This window comes from Echiichthys vipera (assembly GCF_963691815.1).
Source record: "Echiichthys vipera genome assembly, chromosome: 14".
Taxonomy (NCBI): domain Eukaryota; kingdom Metazoa; phylum Chordata; class Actinopteri; order Perciformes; family Trachinidae; genus Echiichthys; species Echiichthys vipera.
The window spans coordinates 16,630,154-16,649,065 of record NC_139839.1 but is presented as its reverse complement, the minus strand read 5'-3'; the positions used below and the strand labels follow the sequence as shown (position 1 = coordinate 16,649,065).

The 18,912-nt window shown below is 40.7% G+C and overlaps 1 protein-coding gene across 2 annotated transcripts; it reads left to right on the top strand.

Annotated features, from left to right (window-relative positions):
• Positions 1–9,701: 9,701 nt before the first annotated feature.
• On the top strand, positions 9,702–17,423 carry mepcea (methylphosphate capping enzyme a). Of its 2 annotated transcripts, none has more exons than XM_083926526.1 (5): positions 9,702–9,964; positions 10,907–12,765; positions 14,302–14,520; positions 14,673–14,796; positions 14,894–17,423. In XM_083926526.1, the coding sequence occupies exons 2-5, from the start codon at positions 10,954–10,956 to the stop codon at positions 14,926–14,928; spliced, it is 2,190 nt and encodes a 729-aa protein (XP_083782652.1). In that variant the 5' UTR covers positions 9,702–9,964; positions 10,907–10,953; the 3' UTR covers positions 14,929–17,423. The 2 variants fall into 2 exon arrangements, with proteins under 2 accessions (XP_083782652.1, XP_083782653.1); XM_083926527.1 differs by lacking the exon at positions 9,702–9,964 and adding an exon at positions 10,015–10,083.
• Positions 17,424–18,912: the final 1,489 nt, after the last annotated feature.

Genomic DNA, 18,912 nt, shown 5'->3' with positions numbered 1-18,912 from the left:
ACTGAAATATCAGAATGGTTTGAGTGGTTTGTCATTAAATCCTGTACAGCCAGAAGTCATGGTCCCCTGAGGGTGAATCCTACTGACTTTGGTGATCCCTTGACTTCCTCTTGAGGCTACCACAAGGTTGACATTTTTTCTTTGAGTGAAATGTCCCAACAACTATTTGATGGATTACTATGAAATTTGGTACACATATTAATGGTGTCCAGAAGATTAATCCTGAAAAAAGTCTTTCTGAATCCCGACCTTTTCTCTAGCACCACCAGCAGGTCATTGCTTTGACTTATAGCGAAATGTGGCACAAATATACTATATTTATGATTTCTGGATGATTAATGGTTTTTAGTGAAACAAAAATATGGTATGTATATTCATGTCCCCTATTTGCCCAATACTTTGTTTTATGACCCAATACCTCCAAAGAAAGTGTGTTTCGTGCTAATCTGCAAATGTTACATTCTAACATGCTAACTTAGATCATGAACACAGTAAACACTACACCTGCTAACATCAAAATGTTTTCATTGTGCTCATGTTAGCCTATAGCACAAAGCCCCACAGAGCCGCTTGCAGGAGTGTAATAAGTCCTCCCACCCATACGACCACACGGGTCGTTTGTTCCTACCCTCTTATACGACCCTCAGGAGTGTTTCCTAAACTAGCACGTTTGGTTAGGTTTAGGTTTGAGTTGAGCTCAAAAATGAAGGCTGAGTTAAAAAATGCGTGTGGTCCGAGCATGGGCGCTGGAAGTAGGGGTCTAGGAATTAGGGAAGGGGCCGTTGCCCCACCACTTTACGCCCCTGGCAGAATTTGGTGTCGCAGCTGGTTTAATCCCATCACACGATGGTCTCTAGGTTGTATCTACTTAGGTACATGGATTTAAATATTCGTGCACCCTTTCATTTGTTCTTTGGATGTTTGCCCTATGTGGAAAAGGAAATATGCGTTGTTGCAGTTTGATCAACATGTTTTCTCATTTTATAGCAGTGACGTTTTGCAATCCAGTTCAATCTATATTATCTGCCAGAGAACATTGGTTTATCAACTCACCCATAAATTTAATAAGCAGAACTGCTCATGTGTGTAGCAGTATTTCCTGATTATCTTTCGTCATCAGTCCAAAAAAAATGTATCATTGTGCAAATGGAAGGAAATTTGAGATGATACGTTCTTTGGTCTAGAATCAAATAATCACAGCGCTGGTCAATCACTATAAACCATATCAAATTATGGTTTAGATTATCATATTATGGCAGAGCTCACTGTGCCTTGGGAGCAGAGGTAGAGGGAAGCTTCAGAGAGACTGCCTCGCAGGAAATGATGATGTATGAGAGGAGATGAGGCGTGTGGGTGAATGCCACTGAACTAAGCTTTGCTTTCTGCTATGGCGATCAATAAAATCTCTCAACTCTCACCTGTGCCTGCAATATATCTTGTGATTATAACTGTGCAATTTTATCTTAGTCAATGCTGACATCAGTTAGTGCAATTCAGGAAAGCACACTATCATCTTTTTTTCTACTGGTTAAGCGCACAAGCCGCAAGTACTGCTGTTTGTTTGTCAGAATTCAAGAATGAAATTCCATTCAAACTTTGGTCTACTATGAGTAGTAGGTCTATAATTTGCACGTGTGCAGGTTGTACAACCTTACTTAACTTAAGTGTGGATTTTTGCAATTGAATGAGTGAATATTCTCAATATCAAGGATATTTAAATCTAGTTCTTGTTCAGCATAAACAAAAACCTAAAGTGAAGGATTTTAGGTTTTGTCTGCATTTCTTCCAATCAAAATGTATTTAAAAGACAATATATTGCACAATGACTCCACAAACAAAAGCTACTGTGTATGCAGACATCAGTGGATAAAATAGAAGAGTGATGGCTGCTATTGGCAGTGTATTAAATGCTCTTCATTTTAACACATCAGATTAACTTCTGTAAGCCCTCCACTGGTAACTTGGCATGTAAAAGATAATGGGTCACGCTCATCCATGCTACAGCTACATTCACAAACAGGAAAACTCCTTTTTGTGTGGGCTGGCACAGCAGAGATTACCCCCCAAAGTAATATAATTGAGGTTAGTAGGCCTCTATCCTGCTGATTATGGGTAACCTATTGATAGGTTAGCCATAGTACAAGAGCTCATTAAGGCTATTCACCATTTTTCAGAGTGAAAAATGTGCAACAGTAATGTAAGCGCTGGCAGCCTTTTGGGCGCTGTAATTACAGATTACAGCGCGGTTTAATGTTGTGCACTTAACACCTTGGCTGTTTTGCAAATGTACTGTTGGCTATGTTGCATATTTCACCCTGCTTAATCAAAGAGGATACGTTAACAGGGAGCATTTGATCTAACTCATGCTAGCGTATGTTTTGGATCATGACAGATATTTGTGCCATCATACACCTTCCTCACACTGTTAATCTGTGGTTAGCTACATTGGATGGTGTGTGGGTCAGTGTGGAGGGGGGTTTTATTGACATATTGCAGTATCAGTCTGCTGTTTCTAAAGGTTATGAGGCTGGTGTGATGCGTTTGTGAACTGAGTATGGTTGCTGTAAATCTAATACATGATGGTAAACCAATTTTAGAGCTTTGTGTTGATAAAATATGATGATATAAAAACTATTTTATTTGCACACAGAGTACTAGCAAATCCTGAATGGCAAGTCAGTCGTTTCCAAGTGAAATATTTCTATCCACGCAGCTGTCAGGGGAAATGATTCAGTCTAAACTGCGTGTGTATAAAACCCGGACACAGCGTGCTGCACTACAACTACATTTCAAAACGACTCCTTTGTTTTCATTCTTCTTAAGTGATGTTAAATCTCATCCAGCTGTTAAACTTTCCCCATTTAACATGGATTGTAACACAGTCTGATAAATCTGTTCTTAAGAGGGATTAGGGGATTTTTAGTATGACATTTGTTGACAGTGAAATCTACAATATGTAAATCCATCTTACACTAAAATGATCTCGGACTTTAAAATGAGGCTGCTCCACACTGTTTGATGTTATTATAGTGTGTAGCATCAAAGTTGATGATGATTGGCAATATACATTTCAGAGAAATAAGTAACAATCAGGGAGGTTAACAAAATTGCGTAACTAATTTCAAAATAAAAATGAATTAAAAATGACCAACCCTAAAGGCCACCATAGCATCTATTACAAAATCGAAAACCTGTGGTGGGACGGCAGCAGCCGTAACGGCAAATCAAGTTTGGGCCTTCATCTGATTTCAGCTTTACACCTGCAAAATTGTGATTGCATCTTGAACTGTTTGGGACGCTACTGCTGTGACAAAATCTGACATAAATAGACACAAACACCCGGTAATTTAGCCAACATTGCCTCTGTGGTAGTTCCTGATACAGTAGGTGTCTCCAGAACCACATTTTTCCATGATGACACACACAATAAAACAATTCCAGCGTTGCTTTCGCGGCTGGTAACAACTTTGGTTCTATATTATGTCTGTGCAGCATAACAACACATTTATATCAGTCAGTGTAGCATGATTAAAACACACAATTCAGTCTTTTGAAACAACATGCAAGGACATCAGCTCCGATGCTGCTGAGAAGATGCTCTAAGACACACCTTTGAATGTAAAACAGGGGTGGGGGTGGCAAACGCGTGGCCTCTGGGGGTTAGAGAGAGAGGGGTTTGTGTGTATGCTTATAAGGGTCAGCTAATCAGATGTTACACAACTATTATAAAAAGAATAGGCCAGTGATCAGTGGTAATGGCAGCAGTAGCACAATCCAACATCTTCCAACACAATTTGTATGTCTCAAACAATCATGTGCACACACTTTGCTTACTTATAAACCACCAAGTATCCATAATCTTGCTGACATGTCTGTGTTCCGCTTTAACCCTGTCCTCAATCAAGCCTTGTGTCAATATTAATCAGTGCATGACATGAGCACCTATCTACTCTCAGAGGGCAACATAACATTAAAGTCCTATCCATGACAACAGTGGTCTGAACAAGCCCCTCCCACTGACAGCTGGCTTATTGTGTGCTGTGCCTCTGAAGCGAGCTTGTTCCCCTTTGCTTGGACAGTTCAATAACTAATCCCAATGCAGCCAGCAGCATGTAGCTTTGAAAATGAGGAGGGCAGGCCCGATGGAAAGTCATAATCTGCTTGTCGGTGTGCGTGTCGGGTAACTGGGAGGTTATCTTGTCAGTTCACACAAGGATTCATACTGTAGAGGAGTCAGAAATGGCACATACACCTTGTCTGCACAATATGATGGAGCTACAGTAGACTCATATTTTCAAATCTGCTTTGTAGTTGGTCAGCATGTTTTTTCTTGGGTATCCGTGTTCTGAGTTTCCATGTTTTTTTAACGAAGGGTGACTTTCACCAAAATGTCCTGGTGGACTTTTGTTTTAGTTATTAAAGCGTTTTATTCAGTCAATAGCTCAGAACAGGTCTTAGGGAGCACATTATTGACCTATTTTTGTCTGATTTAACTTTGAATATTAACCACATTGATTTCGTTTTTTTCTGTTTGTGCCGAATAATTTGCTTTCTAATCAAAGGTCATCGCTGCACATTTGCAATTATTCATCCCAAGATTGCAAATGGCATTTTGATCTGTCATTTTATCGTCCCCCCACAGTAATGAAATTGAGAAAGGGCAGCCACAGTTTGGTCTCCATCCTTTAGTTCATTCATCCATCTGTCACATCTCAGACACCCACTTTTTGTCTGAGCTCACTGGGGATGATGTGTGCTCAGTGTGAAGGATATTCTGTAGGATATGTGACCCCAAAAAAATCTAGTGGGAAGTGAGTGTCATAACTTCTCTGTCTTATTCCACTAACGGAAACCTTGTTTTTTGTGTGTGTGCTTTTATGATTTTATTTTTCAATTCAATTCAATTCAGTTTTATCTCTAGTTCCAAATCATATTTCATATTTCAAGACACTTTACATATAGTGTGGTTTTTGGTGTGCTACTTAATTCAACTTTAGTATATAAAGTAATGGTATTTATTCATCACTGTCTAATTCATTTGTCCACCTGTCCACCGAACATTGTCATTATATTTTGACAAAACTTGATTGAATCATGCCTTACGTTCAGAGCACAACAGATCAGTTAAAAGATCATCTGAAATTAGTGGCAACATCTCTGATATAATGCGTTACTTTAAAGGGCATGTTGACCTGTCTGGCCGTCCCTCAGCCAACCGTTTTTTTAACGATGACATCTCACACAGAAACTGAACAAGACTCAACAGAACAAACGGTGGCTCCCCCTGATGTTACTGCACACAGGGCACGCGAGCAGCTCCCTCCCTCTGTCACATGTAGGCTAATGAACAGGAGGCTCGTGCTCTTGATGGAGCAGCCTTTTGGGCCACAAAATCCATGTGTACTCACCACTTTCTGCTTGGACACACACACACAATAGGACACGTCTGGAGTGCTTGGGGCCCGAACCCTGAGGAAGGGCAGATGGTGCCTGGGATAGAAGGCCGCACCCCCATTAACATGAGAAAAGAGAGGGACAGAGGCGGGGGAACAGGTACCCTCTCTCCTATTTCCCCCTTCTGAAGATTAGAAAGGGGGTAACTGATTTACCCAACGGAGTCTGTGGTGCTGATTTGGAACCCAATTAGGAGCAAGCTGTCAACTCAACAGCAGAGAATATCATATGTGAGGATCCTGTTTGAAAAAAAAAGTCCCATCTACGGTTGCATTAAAAATGCAGTTTCCTATTCATATTTAAGAGTTCCAGTTCATCAGTTATTTAAGGAATTTCATTCTAGATGTGCCATATTAGTTTCCAAAGAGTAACTGACTCAAGGTTATCTTTTTATTACAACATTATGGGTAAAATAAACATATTTGAGTTTTTATCATAAATGAGTGTGTGTGTGTGTGTGTGTGTGTGTGTGTGTGTGTGTGTGTGTGTGTGTGTGTGTGTGTGTGTGGCAGTTCATTCCGGCCTGTAGTATCAATAGAGATTCTGCCTGGTAGTGTTTTCCTTTCTCCCCACTGGAGGCATCTTTCACCTAAAAACATAAACACTCCAGTTGCTACAGCTGCAGTTTATAGTGCTGGGGCCTTTCTCTGCGTGGAATTAAAACTGCTCTGTTGCTTCGACTCATTAGTCATACTAACCATTCTCACGGCTGCAAAATGTACTTTCTGAAAAGATATACATGCCCTTTTTTAAATTTGCTTCCAAAATAAACTTGCTTATTGGAAAAACTGAACAGCAACATTTTTATTTGCAGCAATTAAATAATGAATTCATTGTGATTAAAAGTGCACAGTATGATTAGAAAGAAGGAGAAAGAGGGGGGAGAGTATTATAATACCCTACTGCTAATGTGCATTTCTGGAGGTGCACATATACTCTGTATGGTGTGCAGCATATTTAAAATCATAATTTGTCTCCACCTAGTGGCTACATGGAGGACAGCTAGCATTCCCAGCAAATTCAGCACTTTTGTAGTACTTTAGTACAGTACTTTTGTGAAATAAATGCTTTTAACCTTGCATTCATCACAATCATACTTTATAACCAAATTGCCAAAAACATAGCCTATAAAGTAAAGATGTTACGAAACCATTTTCACCTTCCCGATACCAATTCAGATACATGAACAGCACCAATCCGATAATAGTGTGTAAAAAAATACAAATTTCTAATATTTTCAACAGCTGTGTATACTAATAACCCTGAATAGGTGTGATACAATTGCTTTCATTGTTGTATGGTCTGGCTCAGGTTATACACAGAAAGAATGAATGTCACAGGACTTTCTTTTGTTCAATAGTTTCTGTAGTTGTAAATAGTTGTTAAATGTCGTCATTACCTGCATGAAACAGTTAACTTGTGCATACAATGATTTTTACCATTAAGGTATAAAAGGAGATTAAGATTCAGATCACAAAGACGATTTAGACAACCAGTGGGTAAAATAAAAGCCCTTGGTCATCTACATAGATCATTTCTTTGGCTACAGCAGCGTTTACTGCTCCCAACCAGGACACTCTTTATCTTGGGTTTATCAAACCCTGCCAACGGATGCAATGTTGTGGCGGACGATCACGATTATGTGGTGATTGGAAGTGACAAGAAGCCAACGTGCTACCTCAGCAAAATTGCCTCTTAGTTCACATCCAGAGCTCTAATACTCTACACTGGTCAGGGGAGCAATGATAGGGTGAACAAGCCTACCTTGTAGCCTGTGGCCTTGAAGTTGAATGTGATGATGTTATCAAAACCCAAGCACCAACAACTAGTTTGTGAATTGTCGCCATGACTGTGTTGCTGTGGTAAACAGAATAACCAAGTAGTCTTTGAGTTTAAAACCGCAAAAGTTTGAAATTTGGTAGTGAGCTTGTGTGCAACCTTACCATGGGCTTGAATCTGCATTAACAGTCACGCCCCCATCTGTTCAAAGAGAAGACAAGGGTGTGAATAAGATGAAGATGAGTTTGGGGATTTAGCCTAATCTAACCGCAAGAGGGTGTGATGCTTCTATTTCTCAAAATGCACTCTAAGCATCAAATGCTCATCCTTAAATCATGCATGTTGAAATTATTAACATACACTAAAAAGTGTTAGAACATCTCAGTACAATCTTCCTGTATGTTGAATAATCTGTTTATTTTTAATATATAATATCATTAAAATGAAACATCATATAAAGTCTGAGGAGGACTTGGCTACATACATGTCAGCCTTGCATTATGGCAATTATAAAAAAATTAAGAATATTCAGAAAGTTATCCTACCTGAGATGCCATAATAAAACAGAGAGAAAAGCAATCCAATCAGAATCACAGAGTGCACAATATCTACAGTAAATATAAAAAGTATAAACATGTTAAAAAGTACATTAGAGAACATATGTTTAAGGGACATAATGCACTGAGGGAATAATTGCACCATTCAGACACTTAATGAGAGCATGGTCTAGGGTAATACTGCTGTAAAGAATACTACAGCAAAATATATATGTATTATACATAATAATAATATATATTATTATATATTATTGGCAATTATATATTGCCAATAATATATATACATATATGTATATATATATATATATATATATATATATATATACGTGTGTGTGTGTGTGTGTGTGTGTGTGTGTGTGTGTGTGTGTGTGTGTCAAAACAAAAATAGCAGTTATTAAATAGAGTCACATTGCGGATATTCTTATAGCACTGGATATTGTATTGGATATTCTTAAGACTGCACATGCCCCCATAAAAAAATAAGTTCAACATATATGTGTAAGTAAATAGGCAATTTTGATTTGATTTTGATGTTATTAAACCAACAGTTAGGGTGTTTTGTATATGGATACTATAACACCACAATGTAATGTGATGTTAGGACTGGAAGGATTAAACCGATTAGATTAAAATTGAGTGTCATAAATAAATAAGTTTTTATAGTAATGTGTCAAGGGAAAAACAGCTAAACATTCAAAGTTTCACAGGATTTGCATATTCCCTGTTTTGTATCACATACAGTTTTAACAGTTATTGATTGAGGCCTATAAATCAGATGTTGCAGCCATGCAGTTTACTAGCATGAGGATCAGTGAGGCTCATTATCAGAGGCGGATTCATGCACAGGATAGCCTACGCTGCAGGGCCCCCGGATTGGCCAGAAATTTTTTTTTTAACCTCCATCCATCCATCATCTTCAACCGCTTGCCCCTATCAGGGTTGCGGGGGGCTGGAGCTGATCCCAGCTGACAATGGGGCGTGAGGCTGGGTACATCCTGGACAGGGAACATAGAGACAAACAGAGACAAACAGAGACAGACAACCATTCACACCTACGGGCAATTTAGAGTCCTAAATTAACACATGCATGTCTTCAGACTGTGGGAGGAAGCTGGAGAACCCGGAGAAAACCCACGCAGACACGGGGAGAACATGCACCAATCAGTGATGAAGTCACTGGATAGTTATGGGACACATTTACCCAAACAGCTGCCACTTATTTGTGTGTAAAATTTCTATGTTTCCTTTTCTCTCTCTCCCTCTTTTGCCATGGTGTGTTGTCTGTATGTTTTTATAATACGAAATATGATAATATGAAACTTAGCAATTATGCTAACTCTGGCACATTTACATTGATACCCTTTGATATGTTAATTCAGATCAGAAATACTTTAATAATCCCAGGGGGAAATTAATGTGCATTATCCCAATCAAATAAATAAACAAATAAATAAATCATGTGGCCGGGTTCAAAAGGTCAGCTTTGTTGTCAAATCATACGTCACTCGCTGTTACTAGACAGTATAGTGGAAAAATGTCAGAGGAAATGTGATTGCGGACCATGAAAAAGAAAAGCACAACTGAAAGAACAACGGGACCAGGATCTACTAAAGGAAATCCCTAAATTGACTTAAAAGGACTTTTCTTCAGTTCTAGTGTGTGTGTGTGTGTGTGTGTGTGTGGGGGGGGGGGGTCTGATAATGCATAATTAATAATGTGGGGGGCCCAAACAAACAGTAGCCTAGGGGCCAATGACCACCTTACTCCGCCACTGCTCATTATAATATCCTAGTAGAGACGGAGCTCTCCTCCCAGTCACAGAGATCTCCGCCCCAGTCATCTTGGACTACAGCTCGGAGCCCGGATGCGCCGCCATGCTGACTCTATCAGCGAATGGAATAATTTATTCACCAACCTGCCTGCCTGACACTGGGCGACGAGGAGTTCACTGAACAAGTCCACAAGACAGTTTGAAGGGCAGAGGAGCCTTTCGCCGCCGACAGACTCGCACGGTACACCCGCGCTCTGTTTACTCGCGTGTTTTACTTCCCACCGTTGTATTGATGTAGGGACACTTGAGTGCTAGCTACGCTAACGTTAGCTCGGATCTCGAGCTCGAGAGAGAGAGTGCGCGCGGTAGTGACAGTCCGGCCGGAGGCGGGGAGAACCGAGAGGTGAGACTGTTACTTTGATGGTGACTACACTGTTGACTGTACGTGTTATAGGTGTCCGTCTGCTAGATAGTATCACTTTCGTGTGTGGCTTAGAGGGGGCCAGGCAGCAGCATATCGAGGTGGGTACTTCACTGTTTGTCTAATAATAACGGCTTTTTTGGCCGAAGTTGAGCTGAACGTTAGTCGACGTTTCAGTCTTCTGGCCCGCGAGAGAGAAGCTAGGAGCTAGCGTGCTAACTAGATGACTGTCCAGCACAGGACAGGACCCTAAACTTTTCAGGTCATTAACCCCTGAGTAGACGCGCTTCAGATGGCAGATACACCCACTGATATCCGATAACAGCTATAGCCCGAGACTCTGCATCTAAAACGGAGACTTTTGCTATTATTATTATTCTTATTATTATTATTATTATTAAGAACAGTATAGGAGATGATAGTGGAAAGTAAAGGCTAATCTGGTACATCCACTTTTCCTTGCCACTGTGCACTATATATATTTATATAAATATGTTTATATATATATATATATATATATATATATATAGAGAGAGAGAGAGAGAGAGAGAGAAAGAGAGAAAGATTGCAACTAGTTGCTGCTCATGGTGGAATTGTTGGGTCTCTGTAGATCATAAATGAGTTATAGAATGTGGCCTAGACCTACTCTACATGTTAAGTGTCTTGAGATAACTTTTGATATGATTTGGCACTACAAATAAAATTGAATTGACCATGACGTGCCTGTCAACTGACCCTCATTTTTTAGGTATCTTTAAGTTTGAGAGTCTCAGAAGCATAAATCTATTATTTGTGTTGGTATGAGGGACTTTACATTGCAGTTAGGAGCGCGTTATTGCAGAAATATGCACTTCATTCACTGTACTTCAAAGGATTTATACAATTCAAGTTTTTCATTTAAAAGATATTTTCTGTGACTTTCAGATCCTGAAACATTTCCATGTCTGCATCAGCCCTGAAAACCAAAAGAGATGTCCGTTGATGAGGATACGGTAAAAACTGGCAGTCCACAGGCCAGCTCAACTACATCTCTACAGCTCTCAGAATGTACCGGAGGTTACAGTAACATATCTGTGATGGTGGAGGGTACCGCGGCCACCCCTGATTTTGCAGCTGCTTGTCCTGTCTCAGGCACCGATGCCTCACCAAAACACGCCAGCGCGACTGCAGTGCTTACCCACTCAGACGATCCTGGACAGGAAGCCAGAGGGAACGAGAATAACATCAATCGCAGGAACAGCTTTCATCATTCCAAACACCCGCAGCAAACGAAAATAATGAAGCGCCGCAACACAGCAAACTTTAGTTTCAAGCATCCATCATCTGGCAAAAGGAGACGAAGGGCCAACTCTGAGAGTGACTCTGTCCTGCCTACCAACTTCCTCCTGGGTGGGAACATTTTCGACCCACTGAATCTTAACAGCCTGCTGGATGAGGAGGTCAACAAGGCACTGAATGCAGAGACACCCAAATCCTCCCCGCTGCCAGCAAAGAGTCGAGATCCCGTGGAGATCCTCATCCCCAGAGACATCACAGATCCTCTGAACCTGAACAGCGGATTAGCAGGCAGTTTGGTTTCCCCCTTCAAGAGTAGTGGCAGGAAGAGACACCGCAACAGACACCATGGAGGAGGTGGAGTTGGGGGTGGTGGTGGTAGTAGTAGTGGGATTTCAACCGCACAAATCAACCTGTCAGAATCAGGAAAAGGCCAGATTGAAACAAGCACCTCCACAACAACGATATTGGGTATGTTAGCCTCATGTTCTGCACTAGATGTCTCCAAAGAGTCCAACAGTTTTTCCAGTGTCACAGGGGATTCCCATGATCACTCAACTGACAACTCATCCAGCTGCAAGGAGGAGAGGACATCTGTGTCTATAGAGGATTCCACTTCCTCTATATCAGGGGCACCAAACCAGCCCACAAGCAGGCGCAAGCGTAGGCGCAACTCTGGCAAAATGGAGCCCCCTGTGACCCATTCTACGCCACTTGGAAAATCGGGATCTGGAGACAGGAGCTGTGGTACATGGGGGTCGAGAAATTCCCAGTCCTTCCACACGCCAAGGAGTGGTCCCAAAACAGGGCCCGGAGGTCGCCATCAACAGCAGCCCCACAACCAGGCAAAGGAGCAACAGAAGAAGAAGTTCCAGTATGGGAACTACAACAAGTATTATGGTTACCGCAATCCAGGTGCTAGTGAAGACGCACGGGTGCGTGTGCTCCGTCCAGAATGGTTTGAAGGTAAAGACGTTCTGGATTTGGGATGCAACTCAGGCCACCTAACACTCTATATTGCCAAAATGCTAAGACCGGCCCGCATATTGGGCCTGGATATTGACAGTGGTCTGGTACATGCAGCCCGTAAGAACATCAGACATTATCTGTCTGAACTGCAGACCCAAGAGGCCAGGCATGCAATGCAGGAGAAAAAGAACATGAAGCAGGAGGAGAGGAATGGAAATGAGAGTCGCACAGATAAGAACGGCGATGAATCTGAGCACATGAGTGAAAACGGTAAACCAGTGAAAGGAGAAAGTGGCCCTGCAGTCGCTGTAAATGACAATGAGTCCTGTCACACAGATGAGGCACGGACCCAGAGGCAAGATGGCAAAACAGAGGAAATGGAGCAGGAAGACTGTGATTCACCACCCACTGATCACTCTGTGAGTTGCTCTTTTCCTGTGTCCCTACGGATCTCCAGAGGGCCCATTGCTGCACCTCCACTTACAGAAACATCAACCACACGTCCCGGAGAATTCCCCTCAAATGTGTCCTTCGTCAAGGTAAGACGACATTAACTGTGTAAACATGAATGAGGTTCCCATGATACGGCATCTTAGGAGCCTAGATGAAGGTCAAAATAAAGTCAGTGTTTCATTAGGCACTGCCTGCATTATGTCAGCATCTTATATATTCATTAAGACTAAGACAACATCATTATGTAAAGAAACATGGCCTTGTCTCTTGTCAAACATGTAAAAAAAACCGCACCCAAAACCATTTATTAGGATGTCTGACTGACTTCACAAGAGGCCATAAATTGTGTGCCCACTTACTCTCCCTGGAACCTGATGATAATGATAATTGTCTTGTCTCGAGAGAAGGGAAAGTCAGTTTCATCATCTGAATCACTTCTATTAGACTGAATTTATCTGCACCTGCTCAGTCTGTAATTATGGAGGGAATTGCCGCTACCTTTTATGTTTTTGTGTGTGTTGCACACCTCATTGTGCGTGTTGCACACCTCATTGTGTGTGTTACCAGTCCGAGACTCCTCTATTCCCTGAAGTTGCCAGTGATTTTGAGAACTGAAAGATGGAAGCAGAAAAGAGGAACCAGCCTGTCCTTTTCAGCAGGTTGATGTTGCTGGAAGCATTTCTAATGACATCGGCCTTTCAGTGCCACCCATTGAGTATTTGACAAATGTTACGGCAGCTTTTCTAATATAAATGTTTCTCATTAAAATTTTATTGTTCTAATTTCTATCGAAGTTCCTTCACTCCACTGGCCTTGTGCCTTACTGGCTTTGTGTAGGCAGCTACATGAATTGGTTAGATGCAGAGACCTTAGTGTTTCTGAATGCAATCAATAACGGCCTCTTCCCTGCTATGAGTATTAGAGATAATGGCAGTGCAGCACAGAGCTTATCCCGTAAATGAGTGGAAAGCCTCAAGAGGACCACCTGAGCCTGCACAATACAAGATGGATTTGAGGGAGAAATGTCAGGCTACCTTCAGGAGTAGTATTTGTTAGACAGATCTACCCAGGTATCAGGTTAAAGTGTGGAAAGCTGTATGGAAGCATATTTGATTTAATACAAAAGGTGTTTTTTCTTTTTCTTTTACTCCTTGTCATTAAATTCTCCCTTTTGCTGGTCCCCAACAATAGGTTTTCTCAATCTGACCTGAAACTTGCCTGATAAGCGAGTGATGATTTGTAGACGAGTGGGTCGACCTGCACATCACTGCACTCTGCTGTACAGTAGACCCAAAACCAAATTTAAGACACTTTCATAAACGTTATTCAAACAAGATTATCAGTTTTATCCATGCTGTCAAGGCTGGTAATAAATCTTGTGAGGTGAAGGGTTATTTTCTTCTTCTTGTATTTCTCAATGACTTCTATAAAATCAAAGTTCTTTTTGGAGTCAGCAGACTGTCATTAGAGAGAGTGCAGGTTTATGGCACTTCTGCATTGGTTTCACTTTGCAGGCCCAGAAATCTGTGGTCTACACTTTGTTAGTCATAGTGCTGGGTAGCACAAAAAAGTTTGTCCTGTCAAGGCCATGTTTTTCTTACCACATCTTTTCTCTCCTTTAGGCCAATTATGTACTGGAAAACGATAATCTTCTTTTGACTCAGCGGCCAGAGTACGACGTGATCATGTGCCTGAGTGTTACTAAATGGGTTCACCTCAACTGGGGAGACAGTGGCCTCAAGCGGCTATTCAAGAGAGTCTACAGACATCTCCGTCCTGGAGGCATGTTCATCCTGGAGCCACAGCCCTGGGAGTCGTATGTGAGGAGGAAGAAGTTGACGGTAAGACACTAAGATGGCAAGTTGTGATGTAAACCGTGACTTTTGTAACAAACCAAAAACAACTGTGGTTATGCCAGGGGCTTTCAGTGATTTTAAAGCTCAGTTTGATTGCCTGAAGTATAAGAATTATTTGTGTTTTACTCTCTTGACAGGATAATATTGGCAGGAATTTTCATAGCATCCGCCTCAAACCTGACCAGTTTTCATCATACCTTACAACAGAGGTGGGCTTCACCAGTTATGAGTATCTTGGAGCCCCCAAGTGTTCAATGAGAGGTAATTCACTAATTTGTCCAAACAAATTCATGCATTACACGTCATCCACCACTGTAGGTTGATGTCATTTTTAACTTTTTTTTCCCGACTACAACAGGTTTTCAGAGGCCAATCTACTTATTTCGCAAATGACCGCTCCTGCCTTGAAGATCACTGAATGTGAGTAGCCTCTGTCACCACCATAAATACAAACCAGCCAGCTGCTCTGGACTGCAAGGAATCATCGGAGTCCTTAATAGTTACTCTAGATTTTCAGACTCTGAAGATGAAATTGTGAAAGGAAAATGGGACCAAAAGAAGAAGAAGCACCTATCAGAATCCTCTGTGACTACAAATTCTAAATTATGGAGTGAACTCAGATAGGACTCCATAATACAGAACCTGGAGCGAAACATCATAGCTCGGCCGGACTGTGGAAGAGGTGCTCATCTGATCATCTCCTTGGACTTATCTAGTGCTAACAATGCTCCAGTTAGATACACAGCCATAACATGGGTTTGAAAATCTTTGGCCATATATCTTTACTTTCATAACTTTGTTCTGTGCCACCACATCACCATACATCATACATATTAGGGTTGGGCATTAGGGCAGACTTTACCAATTGGCCACCATCACCACTTTTACTGGTGACTGATGGTGCATTCCCTACATTAGCTCCAGGTGACCAACAATGTGGTGCACTTGCAAAACTGCATTACATCACTTGATTACAAAGCCATTAAACAGATGCACATACTGACATGATGTCTCTTCAAAAGCCACACTGGAGTGCAGGTAATGTGTTTTATGCTGTGTAGGATACAGTGCAGGCTAGTAGTGAATGATTGCCGGCTCCATTGCAACTATTGATGGCATCGAAAGTGTGCTCTTAATGGTTAAATATCTGCATCACGTTAGAAGCCTTGAATCCCATTGTGGTGGACATATAAATGCAAATAGCTTGGTAAATTTAAAACAGCCAAACAATTTCCATCAGCCATATAGATTCAGTCTATAGCTGATGAATTTGTCCTATCTTCCAGCCCTAATATACATAGATTTTTTTGTTTTGTCATTATTTTGCAAAATAGGCCTTAGAGCGGAATGAACTTCAATCTGTTACAGAGCTGTGAAAATGTCCACATTTTGAAATGGCCCATATGAAAAGCTCATGAATTGCACAAACCCAAGACGCTATGAATTCAAAAATAGCTTGTCTAAGTGGTGAAGACAATGAAGCACGGTGAGAAAGGTGCACTCAGAACAGCCAAAACAACTAGCATCCATTAAAGTAGAGAATGTTTACCTAGTGCACAGCCAAGATGTTTTCAAGGTATTGTCCCATTTTTTTTTTTTTAGTAACACTTCTTTAAAAAGTGTTGTGTCATCAAATATAAGATTCTGTCATTAGAACATGGAGACGGTATGCAGTTGTAGCAGACCTACTATGACTGGGAAGAGTACTTGGTACGGTAACTTCAAACCTGACATTAGCGTAAGTGAATGCATCCTCGAGTGCAAGTTGAAAAATCAGAAAGTTTTGGCTGTTTTGAATGTAAAATTTTTACAAATGTGTGAAATTTACTACAGAGCTTCTACCTTTTAGGAAGCAACAAATCACTTCATGGTGCTCCATCCTAATGGTAGGGAACACATTTGAGCTGTGCTGACACCCAGGTGTCGGCTCAGCTCAAGATAATTCAACACAGAGACCACAAGGACTATTTTGCAAGGTAGATCTAAAGCATGCAGTGATTTATTTTTCATGACAGTTAAGCCATAGCTCTACCTTTTTATATGTTGTTTACAATGTCTACAATGACTTGAGAGCATAATTAGGTGTTTAAGTGATTTAAGGGAGAGGCCTGTCATTAGAGAGTTGCTACAGCGTCTTCAGTGCTGTATGTCATGTGGTCGATCATCACTCCTGGAGACGCATCAGTTCAAACAGCAGCAGAGTCACTTTCTAGCTCCTGAGCTGGACTAAACTAAACATTTGTACTACAAAATTGTTAGTAAAAGGACTGAAATATATCAAAACGACTTTTTACCAAATTTAAATATTAATATGCTGTTTGTATTGAAGCGCTGCCAAAATATTTGATGTGTCTTTTGCTCTTGAATTTGAAAATATGTCATCATCATTTTAGTCTTTGGCCTATTGAGGACAGGTATAAGTAACAGGCAGTCAGTCTTTGTGATTGTATCTACTGGTGTGCACTAAGCACCGCTCATCTACAGCCTTTTTATTCTCGGTGGCTGGGACTGAAAATCCTCCTTTTTTGTGACTGGTTCAGTGACAACATTTGGCATTCTAGCAAAGGAGATGATGGAGAAGATGGATGATATGTTTCTATTTCAGTATGTGATCAATGTAAATAAGTTAGCAAATTTTGTTTTACTGTTGTCAAAATTAAGTTCATAACTGCTTTTGTCATTTTCCGGTGGATTTTTTTGTGTGTTTTTCAAATGTTTGCTGCCAATTTGTGGGTGAGTCAGAGTTTCTGTCTTAAAACTGGACTGTTAATCCAGCTCTGTAACAACAAATGAATATGTACATTGCAAAGTTCTGATGTATTTGCTTCATTCTGTCCTGGCAGGCACATGGATTGTTAGATTGGCTCTTTATTTTTTTATAAACAGTTTGAAAGGAGTGTTGTTGTCAATGCACTCTCATTTCACTTCATTTGACATGTTTTGGAGGCATCGGAGAAGACCCAGTACTAGGTGAAGAGATTATATCTCCACACTGGCCTGGGAACGCCTCGGGATCCCCCAGTTAGAGCTGGTTAATGTGGCCCGGGAAAGGGAAGTTTGGGGTCCCCTGCTAGAGCTGCTGCCCCCGCGACCCGTCCCCGGATAAGCAGTTGAAGATGAGATGAGATAAGAAAAAAATTGAATACTTTTTCCATCAAACCTTTTTATGACACGTCATGTGATTAACCTATAAGAAGGAAGCTTTGGATTACATATCAAAGTGAAAGGGAATTGGCTTCAACCTCAATCAGCTCATAACACGGGGCACCAAATCACACCTTTGTCTTAAACTAAAACAATCAGATTCTCAGGCTTAGATTAGCACACTGCTGTCATTTCAAGGGCATTTTGATTTTTGCATTAACAAGAGTTTGCCTTCTTGAGTATTTTTTGAGGGAATAAATAGTTTAAAGCTAGTTTGTGCTTCGCCGCCAGAATGAAAAACTGTACCTTACTGTCTCAGCAGCGGTGTCTTACAGATTTTAACTCAACAAGCGTCACTCTTAAGTCCAGGTATCCAAGCTGGCTTTGCTGGAGATGTGAAATTGCATGTTGCCATATAGTGCTGTATGAACTTTTTCACCCCTCTTGAGGATTTGCTCAAAGTTGTGTGAGGAGGATTTATATGAAATTTAAATAACACACAAAATAGGATGTAAGAGATACAAGACTACCTTTTTTCAACAGGGTTTAATGTTACTAAGAAATATTGCTATTTCAAATGTATGACGCTCAGATCTGATATTCATGTTAAAGCCAGAAAAAACCTCCCATATCACAAGAATGGATTTTAAAGTGCAGGGTGGATTAAAAATGAAGAAAACCTTAGTGCACAGTTGAATGCGAAACCCTGAGTTCCAAATTTTCATGTAGCAAAGAAAACCAAAATGGAACTATGACGAGATAAACTGCAGTGAAAGCACATCCTTTGGTACTTTTTAAAAAACAAAACATTTATTTATTGTTATGTATTTACAAGTTGAAGATTGAGGACCCGATCCAGGAAATGGTTTCGCTGAATTACAGCATATGTTTATCTGGCCTTTAGCTGAAAAGGCGCTGTTGTGGGTTTTATTGAACAACATTGTGCTGATAATTTAGTAATTCTGGTGCTTCAGGGTAGCTGATCTAATCTTTTAAAACTGTTTCTACAACTCCATTATAAGATTTGAGTAGTAACAGCAATTAAATATTGAAAAAGTATTTTGCCAGAAATACACCAAGGTCCCTGGCAAAACAATGGTCGTACATTTTGTTACACCCACTTCTCATTTATTAGAAGTGGTACATTAGGTTTTTTTTGTTTACAACTGTAGTGAAATAGCAAAAACTGGATGTCTTAAACGGATGACTGCAAAATATGTTTTCTTGTGCAAA